The sequence below is a fragment of the Peromyscus maniculatus genome, chromosome 1 (genome assembly GCF_049852395.1).
Source record: "Peromyscus maniculatus bairdii isolate BWxNUB_F1_BW_parent chromosome 1, HU_Pman_BW_mat_3.1, whole genome shotgun sequence".
Taxonomy (NCBI): Eukaryota; Metazoa; Chordata; class Mammalia; order Rodentia; family Cricetidae; genus Peromyscus; species Peromyscus maniculatus.
In genome coordinates, this window is record NC_134852.1 from 211,188,087 (window position 1) to 211,206,918 (window position 18,832).

The 18,832-nt window shown below is 38.3% G+C and overlaps 1 protein-coding gene across 4 annotated transcripts in view; it reads left to right on the top strand.

The window, feature by feature from the left end:
* Atrnl1 (attractin like 1) overlaps nt 1-18,832 on the top strand; it is a 587,588-nt gene that overhangs the window by 215,833 nt on the left and 352,923 nt on the right. For 3 of the 4 annotated variants that reach the window (XM_076563387.1, XM_076563388.1, XM_006978477.4), the window contains exon 26: nt 11,140-11,218. In XM_076563387.1, the coding sequence (XP_076419502.1) occupies nt 11,140-11,218 (79 nt within the window). Of the gene's footprint in view, nt 1-11,139; nt 11,219-15,716; nt 18,727-18,832 lie in introns of those variants that run through there. The other variant, XM_076563389.1, reaches the window with a different exon arrangement.

Sequence of the window (18,832 nt, forward strand, 5' to 3'; positions counted from 1 at the left end):
GGGATAGTGGTTGTTAATCTCTCCCAAAAAGTTACTGCAGGCTCTCTGCCAGTATTCATTATCTTTCCATAGTGATGAAATTTCCTCATTAGCTAAAGGTACTACTATTTCTTCTGGGTCCATTCCTGTCAACTGGCGAAGTCTTAATTTACCTTTTTGAATCAAATCAGAGATCTTTTTTTTATATAAGTCTTTAATATCTTATTTGGTTTACATGGTAGGAATATCCATTCCAATATAATATCTTCCCTCTGCATCAAATTACCTGTTGGGTAATGTCTGGAGGGGAATATGACAAAAATGCATTTAAGTTCTGGATCTATATAATCCACATGTGCTTCTCGAATTGCCTTTTCTACTAGAGCCAATTCCTTCTCAGCTTCGGTTGATAATTCTCTTGGACTATTTAATTCTTTGTCCCCTTCTAGAGTATTAGCCAAATTTTGTAGTCCATCTTTGTATTCCCATGATACCCAGTAATTTGGAAATACTTCCTAATAACTTTTGAAAATCATTGAGAGTCTTCAATCGATCTCTCCTTAGTTGTACCTTTTGGGGTCTAATTTTTTGTAGCTCTGTCTTATATCCTAAGGAATTAATAGAATCTCCTCTTTGTATTTTTTCAGGAGCAATTTGCAGTCCCAGCAAGGCAAAGCTTTTTTACTTCTTCAAACATGCTTTCTAATGTATCTAACTTTGGATCAGCTAATAGGATATCATCCATATAGTGATAAATTATGAATTGTGGAAACTTTACACGAATTATCGCCAATGGTTTCTGCATAAAGTATTGCCACAAAGTAGGGCTGTTTAACATTCCCTGTGGGAGGACCTTCCATTGATATCTCTTGACTGGCTGGGAATTGTCATAATTAGGTACTGTGAAGGCAAATTTTTCTCTATCATTTTCTTGTAATGGTATGGTAAAGAAACAGTCTTTTAAGTCAATAACTATTATAGGTCATTCTTTGGGTAGCAGAGAGGGCAAGGGCATCCCAGTCTGTAGGGAGCCCATTGGCTGAATTACTCAGATCTGTCAGCATTCTCCAATTACCAGACTTTTTTTTTTAAATAACAAATACAGGAGAATTCCAAGGGCTGGTAGATTCTTCAATGTGTTGAGCATTTAACTGCTCTTGAACCAACTGTTCTAAAGCTTGTAGCTTCTCTTTTGTCAAAGGCCATTGTCCAACCCAGACAGGTTTATTAGTTAGCCATTTTAAACGTAAGGCAGTTGGTACTTCTGAGAGTTCAACAGCAGTTGTGCTCTGTTTGTATACAGCCTGAATGGTTGGTCACTGTTTTTTATAGCATGTTATGATATTATTCCTAGAAACATGCATTGGTCTGTATTCCTTTTCTGAGAGTGTAGGAATTTTAATCTGGGTATTCCACTGTTGTAACAGATCTCGGCCCCAAAGATTTACTGATACATTTGCTACATATGGCTTCAGCCTTCCTCTCTGTCTTTCTGGCCCTATGCATTCAACCCATCTTGAACTCTGTTTTATCTGAGATAGGGTGCCAATCCCTAAAAGTTGGACATCTACCTCTTGAAGAGGCTAATTCGGATGCCATGATTTTGCTGTAATTATAGTCACATCTGCGCCTGTGTCTACCAGGCCCTCCAGAACCAGGCCCTTAATTCGAATTCTAAGCTTTGGTCTTTGTTCATTTGTGGAAGTCTGCCAAAATATTTGTTTTATAGTGTTCTTTTTAAACTGTGACCCATCTATCAGAGCTGTTTTATCATCCATTGCAATATCGGTTTTTACATTAGGCATTGGTTTATTCAGTTGTCCTGGAGAGGAATTTCTTCCACAGTGGCTGGGAATGTTCATACTACGTTTGATTTGGGGGCCTGAAAGAGGCCCCCTGAGGCCTTTCCTGACAGTAAAGGGTTGCCTCATATATCTATTTTTGATCTGCACTCACTGGTCCAATGTCGGCCTTTGCCACACCTTCTACATAATCCAGGAGTTGGTTGGGGTCCTGATTAACAGATTCCAGAGAAAGAATCTTTTCCTGTAAGCCTTCATGCTATCTTTTAAAGCAGACTCCAGAAAGGGAATCTTTTTCTGTAAGCCTTCATTGCTATCTTTGAAAGCAGATTCCAGAAAGAGAATCTTTCTGTAAGCCTTCATTGCTATCTTTGAAAACAGATTCCAGAAAGAGAATCTTTTTCTGTAAGCCTTCATTGCTATGTTTTAAAGCCTGTATCAGTCCCAATAATCACTCATCTTTGTTCTTATTATTAAACCAGTGTTTGAACACTGTGAATTATTACAATGAATGCCAAAATGGTACAGGCCAAATATGCCTGAGGAAGGTCGTATATTTCCAGGAGAATGTCATTCATCATACAGGCAAAAAGGTTTTCAAATTCTTGTGAGGTAATGTCAGCCATATTACAAGAATTACTCAAAATTTGTTAGTCAATTTTAAAATATAATATTATCAAGTACTTTTACTTGAAATAAGACACTGCTTTGCCTAGCTTACCTTTCTGCAGTTCTGGGGATATAGTAGGACTTTTCAGCCAGAAGGTGGCGTTGGTACAGCTCCAAAGCAGGGCCTGCTGGCGACCTTGGCTGACCGAAGCTGCAGGCAGGAATCCAGCGGAGCCGGCACTCAGGGAGCAGGGGAATACCTCACTCACTCTGGTTTTTCACTGGTCTCGGGGCTAAGCTAGGGAACTGGACTAGCTGCTCCCTTTTTCGGGAATGGAACCGTGTAGGTGTTCCCTGGTTATATGGAACTTTGCAGGCGGGTTTAGGTACGTGCCAGCAGGGGTGGAGGCTGAGGGTGGAAGCCACCCAGGCCTTTGGAATTTGCCCCATGTGAGCGCCAGATATTAGTAAAATTATTAAGGCCACTCCACGTACTTAAAAGGAACAATTATTTAGTGGGTAACTTACAAAAAAGGCAAAGGTAGGTTGTGGTGTCTGGGGAAGGTGTATCGAAGTCCAGCGGTGTTCTCTGGAGCTCTGCTCGGTCAATCTCCACCATCTAGGGTCCAGGAACAGAGAGTGCACTGGCCCATCCAGATCTTGGGTCTCTTGGTGCCTCCCTTGACCCTGCCTTGTAGGGGTGACAGTTGCCAAAGCCTCAATGGGGGTTGGAACTTCTAGATCAAAGCTGGAATGGCTACCCACTACATGAGTTGATTGGAAGGTTACCAGTTTCCCCTGTAGTCTCCCCTGGCCTAAAATAGTGAAGCCTCAACAGGAACATGATTACCATCATCCATAATGTGATAGTGGTTACCATCATCCAGCACATGACCACCGTTACCATAGACCAACACATGATAGTGGTTGCCATCACCCTGCACATGACCATGGTTAAGCTGCCAGGTCTGTAACACGAAGCCTCCAAATCTCAGTGTCAATTAATATTAATAACGCTTAGTGGTGGATGGAGTCCATCGGTTCTAACACAGACCCCGAATCCAGATAACTGCATTAACCATGCAGCTCAGGCACTGTGAAGGTATTTATGACTTCTGACAAACAAAGATCAAAGTATCTGCAAACCCTCCAAAACAAAAAAGATTTATTTTATCAGAGAGAGAGAGAGGGAGGGAGGGAGAGAGGGAGGGAGGGAGGGAGGGAGGGAGAGAGAGAGAGAGAGAGAGAGAGAGAGAGAGAGAGAGAGAATATGTATGTATGTTGTTTTCCCATCTGTCTGTCTGTCTGTCTGTCCCTGTGTCTCACTCAGATTACCATCTGACACCAGAAGAGGGTATGTGAGCCAGTATCTACAACTGGTGCTAAGAACTGAACACCCATCATTTGCAAAAGCTGCAGATGCTCTTCATCACTGAGCTGTCTTTCCAGGCTCCTCCCAGTTTTTAATCTTCCCCATAGTTCCTTCATCCTGGTAATCACATAGGAAGAACACTGTTAGTGAGTGACAAGTGGTTGAGAACAGATAGCTGGAAGAGCTGAGTTCAAAAGGGGGTGCAGTTAGGCTCAGTGTGTGGTTATAGAGGACCATGTGACACCCATTGCAGTCTTTCTGTTCTCCCTTAGCAGAACGTGGTGTGATTACGAACATGAATAGTGCTGGTCAGATATAGAAAAGTAGAGCCTAGGGAACCATAAAGAGCTGGGAGATAACACAGAGAAGAACCATCTTGCCCAGTTGCTTCAGAACTAGGATTAACTCTTGAGTTTCACCTAGGCAAGTCTCATTATAGTTAGAAGAGCAGAGGGTTTGGGAACTCAGCTCTGGGTCAGACTGACTAGGGATAGTCCCCTTGCCCTCTGTGAAACATTCAGGGGCACTGTCCACACAGCCCATGAGTTGCTGAAACAAAGAATATTAATATTATCTACAGGGCATACACAAATCCTGTGAAGTCCGTATATCAGAAGAAAGATGACTCTCGATGGAACTAACAGGAACTTACAGGGTGGCTCTGATTGAAGTGACCATGGTTAACTTTTATTGCCATGTGCAGGACTGTCAGTGTTGACTACTTTATCGTCAGGTGCCAGGTCTGTTTCCTATGGATAAGAAAAAATGACAACTGACCACTGTCTCATCTGAACATACAAATACGTTTTAAGAGGCAGTAAAATCAATAAAGACTCTGCCATCCAGGAGTCCTTTATAATCTTAAAGTAGGAAACTTTTCTTAAATGGCACACAGAAGTGATATAGAAGTTATGCCAGTGTTTATCAGAAGACTCTTATCATGAAACTTCAAGTCACATCATGACATGTCATAGTTGTCTCTCATGTGAAGGGAAGGTCTTTGGATGTGATACGTGACTCATGAGTCAATTTAAGTCTGAAAACAGTCCCCTCCCCCTATAATAAATAGCATGAGACTGAATGTGTGTTTCCTGAATGGTTATATCCAATAGATAATAGAAATGTGCTGAAGGACTTTGAATTAAAACCACAGTATTGAGAGTGAGTAGAAAAGGCAAATGATGCTCTGTGCTGCCGAGGACATGAAGCCAGGAATCCTCCAGGTACTGGAAAAGGTGTCGCAGCACCGTGGGAACCTGAATCATTGCATTCTGATGCTGTAGTCAAGTATGCTGTCTGAATTACCTCAAACAAAAGACATAGATTTAAGGAAGTATCTCTTACATAGCCTCAACTGGAAATATCCCAAATGCTCAAAAAGAGTGGACTGGAAAAATAAGACCAGGCTACATAATAATGTAGAAACATGAAAAAGAACAAAGTAATGTTAAAGGAGCAATTTGGACAGCAGAATGTTGTATGAAAGAAACTGAAATAAGAAAAAAAAAAAGGATTCCATTTGTATAAAGTTCAGAAGTGGGAAACTAAGCTTTGATATTAAATCAGAATGGTTTGAACAGGTGAGAATGGGTGGTGGTTACATGGGCATATTGTCTGATCGTTTGATAGCTGTATGCTTTTTATTTCTCTTCTTATGTTACAGAACATTGGTTTACAGAAGAGCATGCACTTGTTTAAAAATTCCATAGGAATTCTTTAACAAAAGCTTTTATCCAATTGCCTGGTTTCAAATGATGTAATTCTAAACCGACCCAGTATAGAAGAAACACCATGTACATTGATCTTTGTCACAAATTTAAATTATTAGATAGTGCCCAGATTAATTGCAATCATGGTACATCAAGGAATACTGTCCTTCAGTGTTAGCCTTCCTTGTCCCCAGCCAGTCCAGGCCTCACAGTACTCACTTTTCCAAAATGCTCTGTAGGTGTGTAATCTCTAGCTGCATTTCTTCATGAATTTTAAAATAGTGATACATTTACTGTATTTTATGGATTCTTGCCCAGTCTTCATTTAACTCTGTCAATGTGGCTTTATATCAACCGTTTGAGTTGAATGAGATCGATCCCTCATCAGCTTCATGGTAGACTAAACCTATTTAGTACATCTTTGATGCTCGCTTAGGAGTGGGCACACCGACCAAAGTGTGAGAGAAGGTGCTGTGGCACTGGAATTTGTTCTTAAAGCTCAAAAAAAGTCTGAGGAACAAGTTGATTTATGGCAAAATGTATATTCCAGACATTCCTGTCGTCTGTCCGTCTATGTATATCCTAGATCAGAACATTTGGACTCCATCTACCTTGAATCACAACAGCCTAGGTGTCTTGAAGGATGGAGGTGAATTGACTCATAGATTTGAAAGCTCAACAGATGATGGTGCCAGCACTCGGGTTTCTGATGAGGACCTTGAGTGACAGGGCAAATGGGTTCTTGTTCTTAACTTCTTGGCTTTTCTTCCATGTTATGTGAGGCAAGGAGGGTGTGTGACTTCTCTGTTTTCTTTTCTTATGATAGCATTGCATTAACTAGTTTCTGTGAACTTTATGCAAAGCTAAACATAGCTGGGCAGAGGGAATCTCAACTGAGGAATTGCCTTCTTCAGATTGGCTAGTGACCACCTCTTTGAAGCATTGTCTTAATTGCTAATTGATGCAGGAGGGCCCAGCTCACCCTGAGTGGTTCATCCCCAGGCAGGTAGGCCTGGGTTGTGTATGAAGGGAGCCAAGCAGGCTGCAGGCTGTGCTTTTCCACCTCAGGATTCCTGCTTTGGCTTCCTGGGGTGTGGGCCTGTAACCTGTAAGCCATTTAACCCTTTCTTCCCCAGGTTGCCTTTGAGGAAGAAAAGCAACAGAAAACAGACTGGGACAGACACTATTCTTATCCTCTTGGGGGCCCTGCTTTATGAAATAGATAAACTTAAGTCCCTTCCATAGGGCTTTGACATTAAAAGTCCCCTCAACCCCGATAGGGTGGCAGTGACAGACCCAGTCATGATTGCCCCCAGAAGTGTAGGATTCTTTGATCCAAGAGTTCCTCACTTGTCTAGAAAGTCTTAACAGGAATCTTGTACTGAGGATAGCTTAATTGATCTAAAATATATCCTAAGGACATCTTATTTATATTTCCTTAAAAAGTTAATTCTAAGTTAAAATTTCTTTTCCCGGGGAGTACATTTAGAATGTAAGTCTATTAGACAATGTGAACTGTCTTGGATGTGATGCAATCAATTTTGTTTCATCACATGGCAGTTTTAATTGGAATATCACAGTGCATAATTGTACCTGTATAACTTTTGATAGTTTTTATTATTTCTCATTGACTTCATGGTAAACCAATACAGTTTTGAAGACAACCATCATAACTGTCAACAAATATGTGAGCTACCCACAATCCTAGAAATAAGGGAAATGCTTCAGATCAAGGGAACCGAGCAGGATATGGCAATGTATGAAATGTTTAGTTCCTAAGTGTCAGTTAAAGGGATTGTCACTTATCACTGTGTGTTGGCAAGATGTCCCTTTTATTGAAAGTAGATTTTTTTCTCATACAATACATCCTGATTCCAGTTTCCTCATCCTCTACTCTTCCCAGTTCCTTCCCACCTCCCTTCCCCACTGGATCCACTCCTTTTCTGCCTCTCATTAGAAAAGGACAGGCTACTAAGAGATAACAGCTAAATATGACAAAATAAAATAACAATAAAACAAAACCCATCACATCGAGGATGGATAAATCAACCCAACAGAGATCAGATTTTTTCTGCCTGTGGTCACCCTGCCTTATAAGCTAGTGTGCTGTGCAATTTTTACAATCAATGTGATGTTTCTCCCTATAATTCACATGACTTTAATCTTCAACTGTTAGCAGATGGACAAATTGACAAGCCCAAATTCTTTTTAATTTTATGGACATTACTGTTTTTGAATTGGTTTATTTTGTTAACATTTCAGTGGTGAGAATAGAATCTTCATGTATTAAGGAATTAACAAGTCATCGGAAGCTGTGTTTTGGGATATCAGTTATTAAGAGAAGTTAGTTTAAAAATACAATAAAGTCTTGTATCTTAACACTGTACTAGTTTCCAAGGTTTTACAGTAAAATACAAGAATAATATATGCAAACTAAATTTAAATATTTAATATTTATTGCTATGTTCAGTTAAGCTGTAATCTATAAAATGTTGGGAAGATTATTTGTCTTTTGTTGCATCAGAGGTTTTTTTTTGTTTGTTCATTTGTTTTGGCTCTGGCTGCTGGTTGCAGTACAGGCTCATGTCATACTGTGACCTGTGCTCTGCTCTAGGTCAGTAGTTCTCAACCAATGGGTCAGGACCCCCACAGGGTTTGCATATCAGATATCCTGCATGTAATATATTTACATTATGATTCATAGAAGTAGCACAATGAACTAGAAGTTAATGAACTAGCAATGAAAATAATTTAATGGTTGGAGGTCACCACAACACGAGGAACTATATTAAAGGGTTGAAGCATTAGGAAGGTTGAGAACCACTGATCTACATGATATTGCTGGATGCTCCATGTTTTTGTATTAGAAATTCTGTAATAAATGATCGCTTTATAAAGGTTATGATCAAATTATTGCAGTATCTCTTCCTAAGTGTCTAAGTTTTTCACCTCATTTCTAGTTTGCGTGCTTCTTTTATTATTATTTTTGTTGCTGCATTCATTACATAATTTGTTGAATCCCTGAAAACTCGGGTACTGTCATCAGACCACATAGTTTTCTCTCTTCTCTTCCCCTATGTTGTCTACCCTCCTCTTCTTCCTTCCCCTCCACTTACCCCTCCCTCTGTCTCCCCTTCCCCACTCTGGCCTCTGTTTCTCTCCTTCTTTCTTTGCTCTTTTCTTGAAAGCCCACATATCTGGTCTCCTCAGTGTCCATCCCAGACACTTACGGAAGCCATTTTATGGAGAAAGAAATCTCAAAGAAAGTAGCCAAAACTGATTTTCCTCTTGTGCAAAAATAGTAATGAAAATAGATTAAAGGAGACAGGCATTTGATGCCACCCATTAAAAACTTTGGTTTAACCATCAGGAAAAGCTAATTTAAAGAGATAGACCAATGCATTTCAGTGAATTAATGCAATCAAAGTTTACTTCTCTTCATGCAAAATGCAGTGGACGGAAGCAGCATGCAGAGCCCTGCCCTGTGATACTTCTCTGGGAATGTAGGAACTGTAAATTCTGTTATTTCTTGTGGCTCCAGGATGGGTCATCAAAGGCTAATGTAACACCGTCCCTCTGACTACTGCCTGTCAAGAATTCTATGGGGACTGTTGGGTATTAAGCCTCTAATTCTGTATTCTTCCTCCAAAGAAAGTGGTTACAAAGGCTTCATACTTTACGTTGTCCCTAATTATCATAAAAGTGATTCTCTTTACTTGAGTCAAGGAATCGAAGTGAGAAGGAATTTTAAATCTTCTAGGAGAACTCCAACATCTTCATTTCTAGGAATTCCAATTGTGCGCCTGTTGTGCCCTAAATACGGGTACTTTGCAGAACAACAAATGAAGTACACTGTGGTATTAAGTTTAGTATAAATTGACTTTTGTATATAGGCTATCATCTACTGTAGTTCTTAAGGAAACAAATAACAAACTTAGGGTCAGATTCAGTATGAAAAATGATAAGATTGCCTGGTTTTACATTTAACTGGAATAAACATTTCAGAGGGGACAATGTTTTAAGTCAGTACTTGTGAAGCATAGGAAACTCAGTAGTCCTCTTCATGTCTCATACCTCATCTTTAAATAAGCGCAGCGCCCTGTACAGGGGACTTCAGAGTGCTTAGCGGGATAGGTAAACCACTCCCTGTTCTCAGACATATTAGTCACTGATGGTGGTCATTTGTATTGTGAGTGTTATTGATGAGTTCCGTTTGGAATAGCTTGTAGCTTTTGTGCTAAAAAATTTAAAGATATAATGATCTTATGAAATTAAAACGGACCCTCAGATGCTAAAGTACCAATTTTCAACACTGTTAACATTTACACTACTAACCTGAGAGTAGCATGAGAAATGTAGTTGCTATGGAAGTAATTGAGATTGAGACAGAGCTTCTTAACTCAGACAACTTTGGCAGTCTGTGCATATAATAATGTGCATATAAAATCTGGTATGTGTGTGTGCGTGTGTGTGTTTGTGTTTGCGTGCGTGCACATGTGTGCATATGTATGTTGTATATTTTAGAGGGTTAAGCAACATCCCACATTGTCAATCACATGGTGACAATAAAAATGCCTCTAGACACTTAAAAATGTCTCCTTGAGGGTAAAGCATGCCTGGTTGGGAACTGCTCAGCCAGAGGGTGCCAGGGAGGCCTGTTCAGATAAATACGAAATTTCAGAATGTAGCACACGGATTTAGGTTTACCTAGAATAGAATTGGTATTAAGTGGCCAATATAAGTCTGTTTTCATAGTATAAGTTAACTAAAAGTGGAAGCATTGACTTGTTTCCCAGACAATTGTTTAATTAGGTAAATTGCATATTTCGTCATTCTCAGAGTTTACCAGGGATTTCTTTTCTAGACAGGATTTTGAACTAAATAATCTCCTAAATCCTTTTTAATGATAAGATGCTATAATTTTGGCAGTACTAAAGATAAAGAATTGCAGAATTAATCCTCTGTTTGTGTCTCCCAAACGCCCGCTGTCTCTGCCAGGATTGTGACTAAGCACAGGGTCGTACACTAATTATGAAAAATGTCTTCCCACCGAGACCGGAAATCTATTTTTGAGAAAAAGAGAAGTGCATTCTCTAAACTGACATATCAGTTTTTTCTTCAGAATGATATATTAGTTTTAAATAATATCCACTTACTCATTTTTATTTTGTGGGAGGGGGTGCCTACATGCCTCAGTCACATGTGACAACAGGGATAACTCTCAAGAGTTGGCTTTCCTCTTCCATCACTGGTGTTCAGATATCACTCACAGTGGGTCACAAAGGATGAAAGGAAACAAAATTACTTAGGAAATTTCAGAGAACGAATAGGTCCCATTATCAAATGAGAAATGAGTCTGTTGAAAGGATAAAAAAATGGTTAGTTACATTACAGGCAAAGTTCAGTTGAAACAGTTTGTAGAATGTGTCTTCTAACATGTTGTACCCAATATAGATATTAATCATTATTATCCTGAGTGATTTTATTGGTATATAAACCAGGAAAAAAAAACAGGTCACAAAGAAACAAGTGAGTTGATTATGAAGAAATCCTTTCAAAATATTTATCTTGACAAGTTCTTCTCTATATTTTAATTTACCTTGTTATTTTCCTTTATTGCATATTTCAAGTGTATTTTGAACACAATTATCTGTGCTTTATTTTCTAGTTGTTTTTTATCCTTACTGCTGGTGGCTGCTGTGGTTTGGAAGATCAAACAGACTTGCTGGGCTTCTCGACGGAGAGAGGTAGCAGTCACATTATCTAATCTCTGTGAGGGTTTAAGCAATCGTGGATCTCTGCTAACTCATACATATGCTCTTTCAAGTGCAGAGTTATCAAATAAATTTTATACATTAACATTGAGAAGTTTTCTATTTTTAAAATTTCAGCGTTGAGCTGGGTAGTGGTGATGGCGCACACCTTTAATTCCAGCACTTGGGAGGAAGAGGCAGGCAGATCTCTTGTGAATTCGAGGCCAGCCTGGTCTACAGACCAAGTTACCATACAGTCAGGGCTGTTACACAGAAAAATCCCGTCTCAAAAAAACAAAATAAAACATACAAAAACCAAAGAAAAAAAATTTCAGAGTTCACAACCACAGTCATTTCAATACAGTATCTGTATGTGTGTGTATATACATACATACATACATATATATATGTTAGATTTTTTGATAGTATTAGAATTCATAATGAATACTGATATTAATTTTGTTAAGTAATCAGTAAACCTTTACTTTGACATTTAGTTATGGTGTAGGAATGCTGCTTTACAGCAGTGTATCTGTTGAAGTTAAGACAGTTCCAAGTATATTTTTCTATCCTTTTGCTTTAGAGAAGATATCTATTGCTATAGCAGTGTTTCTGTGGGGGACAGTGATTCCATTTCTGCCATTTCTTGATCATTTGATTACCCAGTTATGTCTAAAAGAAACAGGTCAGTTTGATGCACTTCTGTGTCAGAATTAGTCATGATGTCCCTTATAATTCCAATGTTGGTTAAAGAAGGGTAATGCTTCCACAAAGTTGTCTCTTATGATGTAAGCACACTAGAAAACAGTTTCTTGTCTTTTGATATATTGGTTGGTGGAAAGAAGCAAGAAACATGATCAATTGATGAACAAAATAGATTTATTGTTCTATAGCTTATATAATAAAAACTCTTAGTTTCCATTTACTGATTGGAAATTATGTCCTACTAATGTTATTATTCTAAAATTAGCATCACTGGTAAATTATTTGCTGCACATTTCCCAGCATTTTTATGTGCCTGTGGAATTCCACATATAAGAAAATATTTCAAGCTAATTGAAACAACCTAGTGTACTTGAAGCTATAGAATGAGTGAATATGACTCAAATTTATAAGTTACCTATATTTTCAAAAACCCAGTGCCTGCTTTAAGGTACTTGGAAATCAAAGTTCCCCTCTGAGTTTCTGTTTATCTTAGTCCTGTGTTCATCTGTGATTCAATATATGGCCAATACAGCATCAATGAGTTTTGACATGATGGACTTCCATGATAAGAGAGTAATCTTGGTAAGGAGCTTAATAAACACACACATACATGAAATTCTATGTGGATTCTAATGGTCTCTGTTCCTGGCAGATGGTGTAGTATAATAAGTATTATTTGTGTCTGAGCGCTGCAAGGCCCAGGCGGGATTGGAGAAAACTTCAGCTGCAAAGAATAACTTGAAAAGTCATGTATTGTGTTTTACCATAAGCATATTATTTCTTATTCTTTGACACCTGGTTTCTCTTAATCATGACTATAATTTTTATAATATAATTTTAATATCAGACACATGATTATTACTCCTATTGAATAAGACACCTAAGAATTTAAGGGCTCTTAAAAATATATAAAGACTTCAATTTTGATATTACCTCTTCAACTTGGTTTCTATGGTAACTTACCTTCCACATAATATGAAAACTTTTCTTTTAGACTATGCTAATGAATGGAAACAATAGGTGGATATTGTTTAGTGGAAATTAACACACTGGAAGGTGAATGTTTTATCACTGCTTATTCTTTTTTACCCAGGTATTGAAAACATTTATCTTCAAGTATACATTCTAGTTTAATTGGTCATTACATTACAAAAAATATTTTTTTACACAAGATGTGTGCTAAAAAATGACTTGACAAGTTGCTGTTTTGAATGTCTTCATTTTAATATTGGAGTTGGAGTGTTTTTAAAATGTGTGAGTTTTTCGTCTGCATGCATGTCTGTGTACCACATGAATGCCTGGTGTCCACAGTCCAGAAGGTGTCTGACATTCTGGAACTGAAGTTCCAGATAGTTATGAGCTGCCATGTGGGTCCTGGGGATTAAACCTAGGCCAAGAAGAATAATAAGCGCTAACCACTGAGCAATTCAGCTCTGAGTTTGAAAGTTTCATACTTATCTTAAGACAGACAAATCAAGATGTTCTAACTTTTATTATAATCATTTATTTGACTAACAAAAATACTATGACTATTTAATAGTTAAAAGAAATGAAGTATTTTCTACTTGGAAACTTTGTTTTTCTATGTTTGGAATGATTTAGTTGGAGTGTGTCTTACTGAGGGTCTAACAGGGAAACCCACATTCCTTAGTAAGGGGGGTCTCATTCATGTTATCCACGAGTCTTTAAACGATGAGTTTATTTTCTTTATAAACTCAGTTAAATTTCAATTTCTTCAGATTTTCAAAAATATTAATATAGAATTTAACCACAGTATTTAACAAGACCTTTCTACAATATTGTGCTCCTCTCGTGCTTAAAAATAAGTAAGATAAAAAGCCTGGTATAAAGAGATGTCCTATGAACTTAACCATACATTTTGGAGTTGTGCAGTATAAAATCTAGACTTGGATTTATTGTCATTAGCCTTGTGTTTTAATTGAAAATGATCAACTAAAACTTATGTGTAAGAGCTTTGAGCTTAAGTGTTTTTCTTTCTGTATTGCAGACTGATTGATAAATACTAATGACAACAGAAAGGTCATAGGCTAAAGTTTTGAGACAATACTCCATCTTTAAGCAACATCCAACACATTACATATAAGCACACAATACTTAGGAAACTCCTGGATTATTGTATTACCCCTGGGGGTGAGGTATCATCTATGAAAAATTTTTGGAAATGAGATTAGTAATGGAAGTGAATTAGGAATGTGAAGTGTTGGATAAATGTATATAGAATTAATATGCAAACATTTGCAGTGATTCTAAATAAAATATAAAATATGAAAATTATTTCCTGAAATATAGTTTTTAAAAATGTTGGGCATCATTATTGTTTGGTCCCAATTATTTAGGTAGATTAAGAAATTGCCAGTGATAGTGACTTTCTCTGATGAAACATTATGTGATTAGCCATAAAACCTTACTTTTTATGTATTCAGACAAATATCTGTACACAAATGTATTTGGATATACATGCTTAAGTCTTTATTCTCCCAAATTTTATTCTTTATCTAAGATTTAAAAACATTAATTAATCATCAATTTCATAAATGAGTACACTATATTTACATCATTTCCACCCTCCCCATCTTTCCAGCTCTTCTTGTGTTGCATGCATGCACACACACACCCTACTGAATTCAGTTAATGTTGCCTGTATGTACATGTGTGTAGGACTGATCACTTAGGATTGGGAAACCTATCAAGTGCCTTTCCATGTAGAAAGCTCTTCCTCCTTCAGCAGCCATTGACTCTGTAGAGCCCTTCATTGGGAGGTGCAGCTTTGAGGGATTTTCACCCATATACATTGTCCTGTCTCCTGGAGTGGTTTTGTAAGCCGCCCTATTGTTGAGAGTTTGTAGGTGTGACACACTGTCATGTCTAGAAGAAACTACCTTGTGGCAGCCATCCCTGTCCTCTGGCTCTTTAAAGCCCCCTGCCCCATACCCTACTCTTGATGTTTTCCGGCTTTATGGCTGGATTTGTGCTGAGCACCCTGTCATTAGACTTCTTTAAATTTTGACCATTGTGAATCTCTGTAGTAGCCCCTGACTTCTGCAAAAAGAACTTTGATGGGGACTTAATATTCCAATTTCCTGTGAATACAAGGAAAATATTGAGAATACAGTTGGCAGCTATGTTAATTTAGGAAAATGACAGAAGTAGATTCTCTTCTATCATCTCAGGCATCTCCAGGTCAAGTTCTCACCTAACTTTACAGTATCAGACATGGATTTCCCCCTCTTGAATGGGCTCTATGTCATTTTATTGTGGATGTCTTGGCAGCTTGGCTGCTGTTGTGGTTCCCAGGCTTTGTTTGCTTGATTTATCATCTCCAGCTTTGATGCAGATATTCACTGTGGAGCAGAAAAGAGACTCTCCCTATACAGTCTGGGCTTAGAGTGACAGAAAAAATACAATACTCTAGCGTCAGGTCATGATTTTCTTTTAAAACAAGGGAGAGGTATGCTTGGGCAGCAATTACAACATGTGAACTATGTATATCATCTTTTCGGTATAAAGAAACATTCTTTAATCTAGTAATTTGATTTTAAATAATATATTCTACATATATATATATATATATATATATCTGCCTAGTTCTTTAAAATAAACTCATTCAAAGATATTAATAGAGAGACCTTTTGCATATGAAAACAATTTCATATTATTTAAAAAGGTTTTTGAAGTACGTTCTGCCTCCTTACTTTGAGATGTTTGTAGCTGAAAACAGAATGAAGTACAGATGTGTTAATATGAAACATGCTGTTCTTTCTTCCAGTGACTTCCTGAAGTATTGTTCCAAGTCTATTCAGAAAACAAGCAAATCGGTCACACTAAATCTTATCCTCAGAAAGTTATGCATCTTAAAACTTTCTTTATCTGGAACATATATAGCATGCTCTTTCTGATAACTTGTGCTTATGGGAATAGCATTATGTTCATGGAAGTGGGCACTACCAGTCTCAAACAAATACTTAAATTAGAGACGAGAAAGAAGAACCTAAAAGTTTAGACTTTGACTTATCTTTGTCCTAAGAGATAAGCATTTGCTTTTTCCTACTTATGGACTCTAGAGGGGAGTGCTTGCCATATTATCTGGAGAAGCTATAATTCAAAGTCAAGTCTGTCAGATTCCAAAATCCAAGCTCAATGAACTATATATAGAATTCCAAAGATGACTTCATGAAAGCAGGTTTGATTCGTAGTTGACCATTTATAATGTTCCTAAGCACCTGTTTGTTGTGGTGGGAATATACTGCAGATTCTGTAATATGAAAACATGATCGATTCTTATTTGATGTAACACATAGGAAGGAGAAGCAAGGCTTGCTTAGGTCCAGCACAGTACTCACTCACCACAGGGAATGTTTATTCTATACTTATTGAAATACCTTTCATAGGATTATTTAAAGACTGACTTAACCACGTAAAATTCATATTTATACAAAGAAAATAGAAACAAATTACTTATTGTACTTATAAAAATTTTTAAACTTAATAATCTATGTTTTCATAAATCATTTTCTTTTTCTTAAGAAAATTTTTTCATTCATTTTGCACACCAGTCAAAGATCCTCCTCTTCTCTCCTCATATCCCCCCAGCCTCCCCTCTCAACCCATCCCCAACTCCCTCCCACAAGAGGGCAAGACCTCTCATGTGGAGGCACCTTCAGTAGAGGCAAGCCCAAGCCCTTCCCCCTGCCTCAAGGCTACACAAAGTGTCTCATCATAGGTAGTGGGCTCCACAAAGCCCACTCATGCACCAGGGATGGATCCTGATCCTGCCTCCAGGGGCCTCCTAAGCAGATCAAGCTATACAACTGTCTTACCATGCAAAGGGCCTAGTCCAGTCCATGTAGGCTCCACAGCCATTCATCCAGCTTTCATGAGTTCCCTCTAGTTTGGTTTGGTCTTCCCTGTAGGTTTCCCCTTCATGATCCTGATGCACTTGCTCATAGAATCCCTCTTCTCTCTCTTTGACTGGACTCCTGGAGCTCTGTCTAGTGATTGGCTGTGGATCTCTGCTTCTGCTTCCATCAGTCATTGGAGAAAAGTTCTGTGATGACGGTTAGGGTATTCACTGGTCTGATCTCCAGGGCAAGCCAGTTCAGTTCAGGCACCTTCTCCACTATTGCTAGTAGCCCAGGCTGGGGTCATTCTTGAGGAGTCCTGGCAACTTCCCTTGCACCGGGTTTCTCTCTGTCCCCATGATGTCTCCCTCTATCATGGTATCTCTTTCATTGCATTCCCCTTCCCTTCCTGTTTCAGTTCAACCATCCCATTTACTTATGTCTCCTCCCCTACCCCTACCCTCCATTGCCCACCTCTCATGCCCAGTTCACTCATGGAGATCTCATCTATTTCCCCTTTCCAGGGTGGTCCATGCATCCCTGTTTGGGACCTCCTTGTTAGTTAGCTTCTCTGAAGTTGTGGGTTGTTGCCTGATTACCCTTTGCTTTATATCTAGAATCTACTTATGAGTGGGTACATACCATGTTTGTCCTTCTGAGTCTGTGCTACCTCACTCAGGATGATATTTTTTAGTTCCATCCATTCCCTTGCAAGTTTCATTGTTGTTCTCTGCTGAGTAGTACTTCATTGTATATATGTACCACATTTTCTTAATCCATTCTTCAGTTGACGGGCATCTAGGTTGTTTCCAGGTTCTGGCTATTACGAATAATGCTGCTATGAACGTAGTTGAGCATGTGTCCTTATGGTATGATTGAGTATTCCTTGGGTATGTGCCCAAGAGTGGTATAGCTGGGTCTTGAGATAAATTGATTCCCAATTTTCTGAGAAACTGCCATACTGATTTCCAAAGCGGCTGCACCAGTTTGCACTCCCATCAACATTGGAGGAGTATTCCCTTTGCTCCACATCCTCTCCAACATAAGCTGTCTGCAGTGCTTTTGATCTTAGCCATTTTGACAGGTGTAAGATGGTATCTCAGAGTCATTTTGATTTGCATTTCCCTGATAATTAAGGATGCTGAGCAATTCCTTAAATGTCTTTCGTCCATTTAAAATTCTTTCTTTGAGAATTCTCTGTTTAGCTATGTAGCCCATTTTTTAATTGGATTGTTTGTTATTTTGATGTTCAGTTTCTTGAGTTCTTTATATATTTTGGAGATCAGCCCTCTATCAGATGTGGGGTTGGTGAAAATCTTTTCCCATTCTGTAGACTGTCGTTTTGTCTTATTTACTGTGTCATTTGCCTTACAGAAGCTTATCAGTTTCAGGAACGGATAGGCACAGGAGACCACTTCCTAAATATAACACCAGTATCACAGACACTGAGAACATAAATGGCTTTTCAATAGTTGAAAATATTTTATTTCACATAATGTCACCGATGAAGATAACATTATTTACATTCATGGGTGTAGTGACGCACACATCAGAACTGTCATCCTATCAGCAGTGGTTATAGTTTTACCTGTTGTAAAACATCCTAGTTGAAAGAGATTAAAATTTGTTAAAAAGTGTCAAGTATTGTTGGGGCCAACTTTTAAAGGATTATGCTATAGAGTTAATCAATGCCAAGTGTTTATCTGGTGCATCCCTTTGAAATGTATCCAACTTCGGTAAGTACGAGTTGTATTTCTTGTTGTCCATGTGTAATACAAAGAATATTAGGCATTGAATTACATATTACTGTCATGATAGAAGCTCTTGCACATCTTGGACTCTTTTCTTTTTTTGTACCTCTTTCCAACAGTGGTTTTCTTCAGAGTTTTTAAATATTTCATTATTTTGAGAGAGAGAGAGAGAGAGAGAGAGAGAGAGAGAGAGAGAGAGAGAGAGAGAGAGAGAGTGAGTTGACATGTTTGTATGTCATGGCCTATGTGTTGAAGTCATAGAACAACTTTGTGGAGATTTTTCTCTCCTTCCA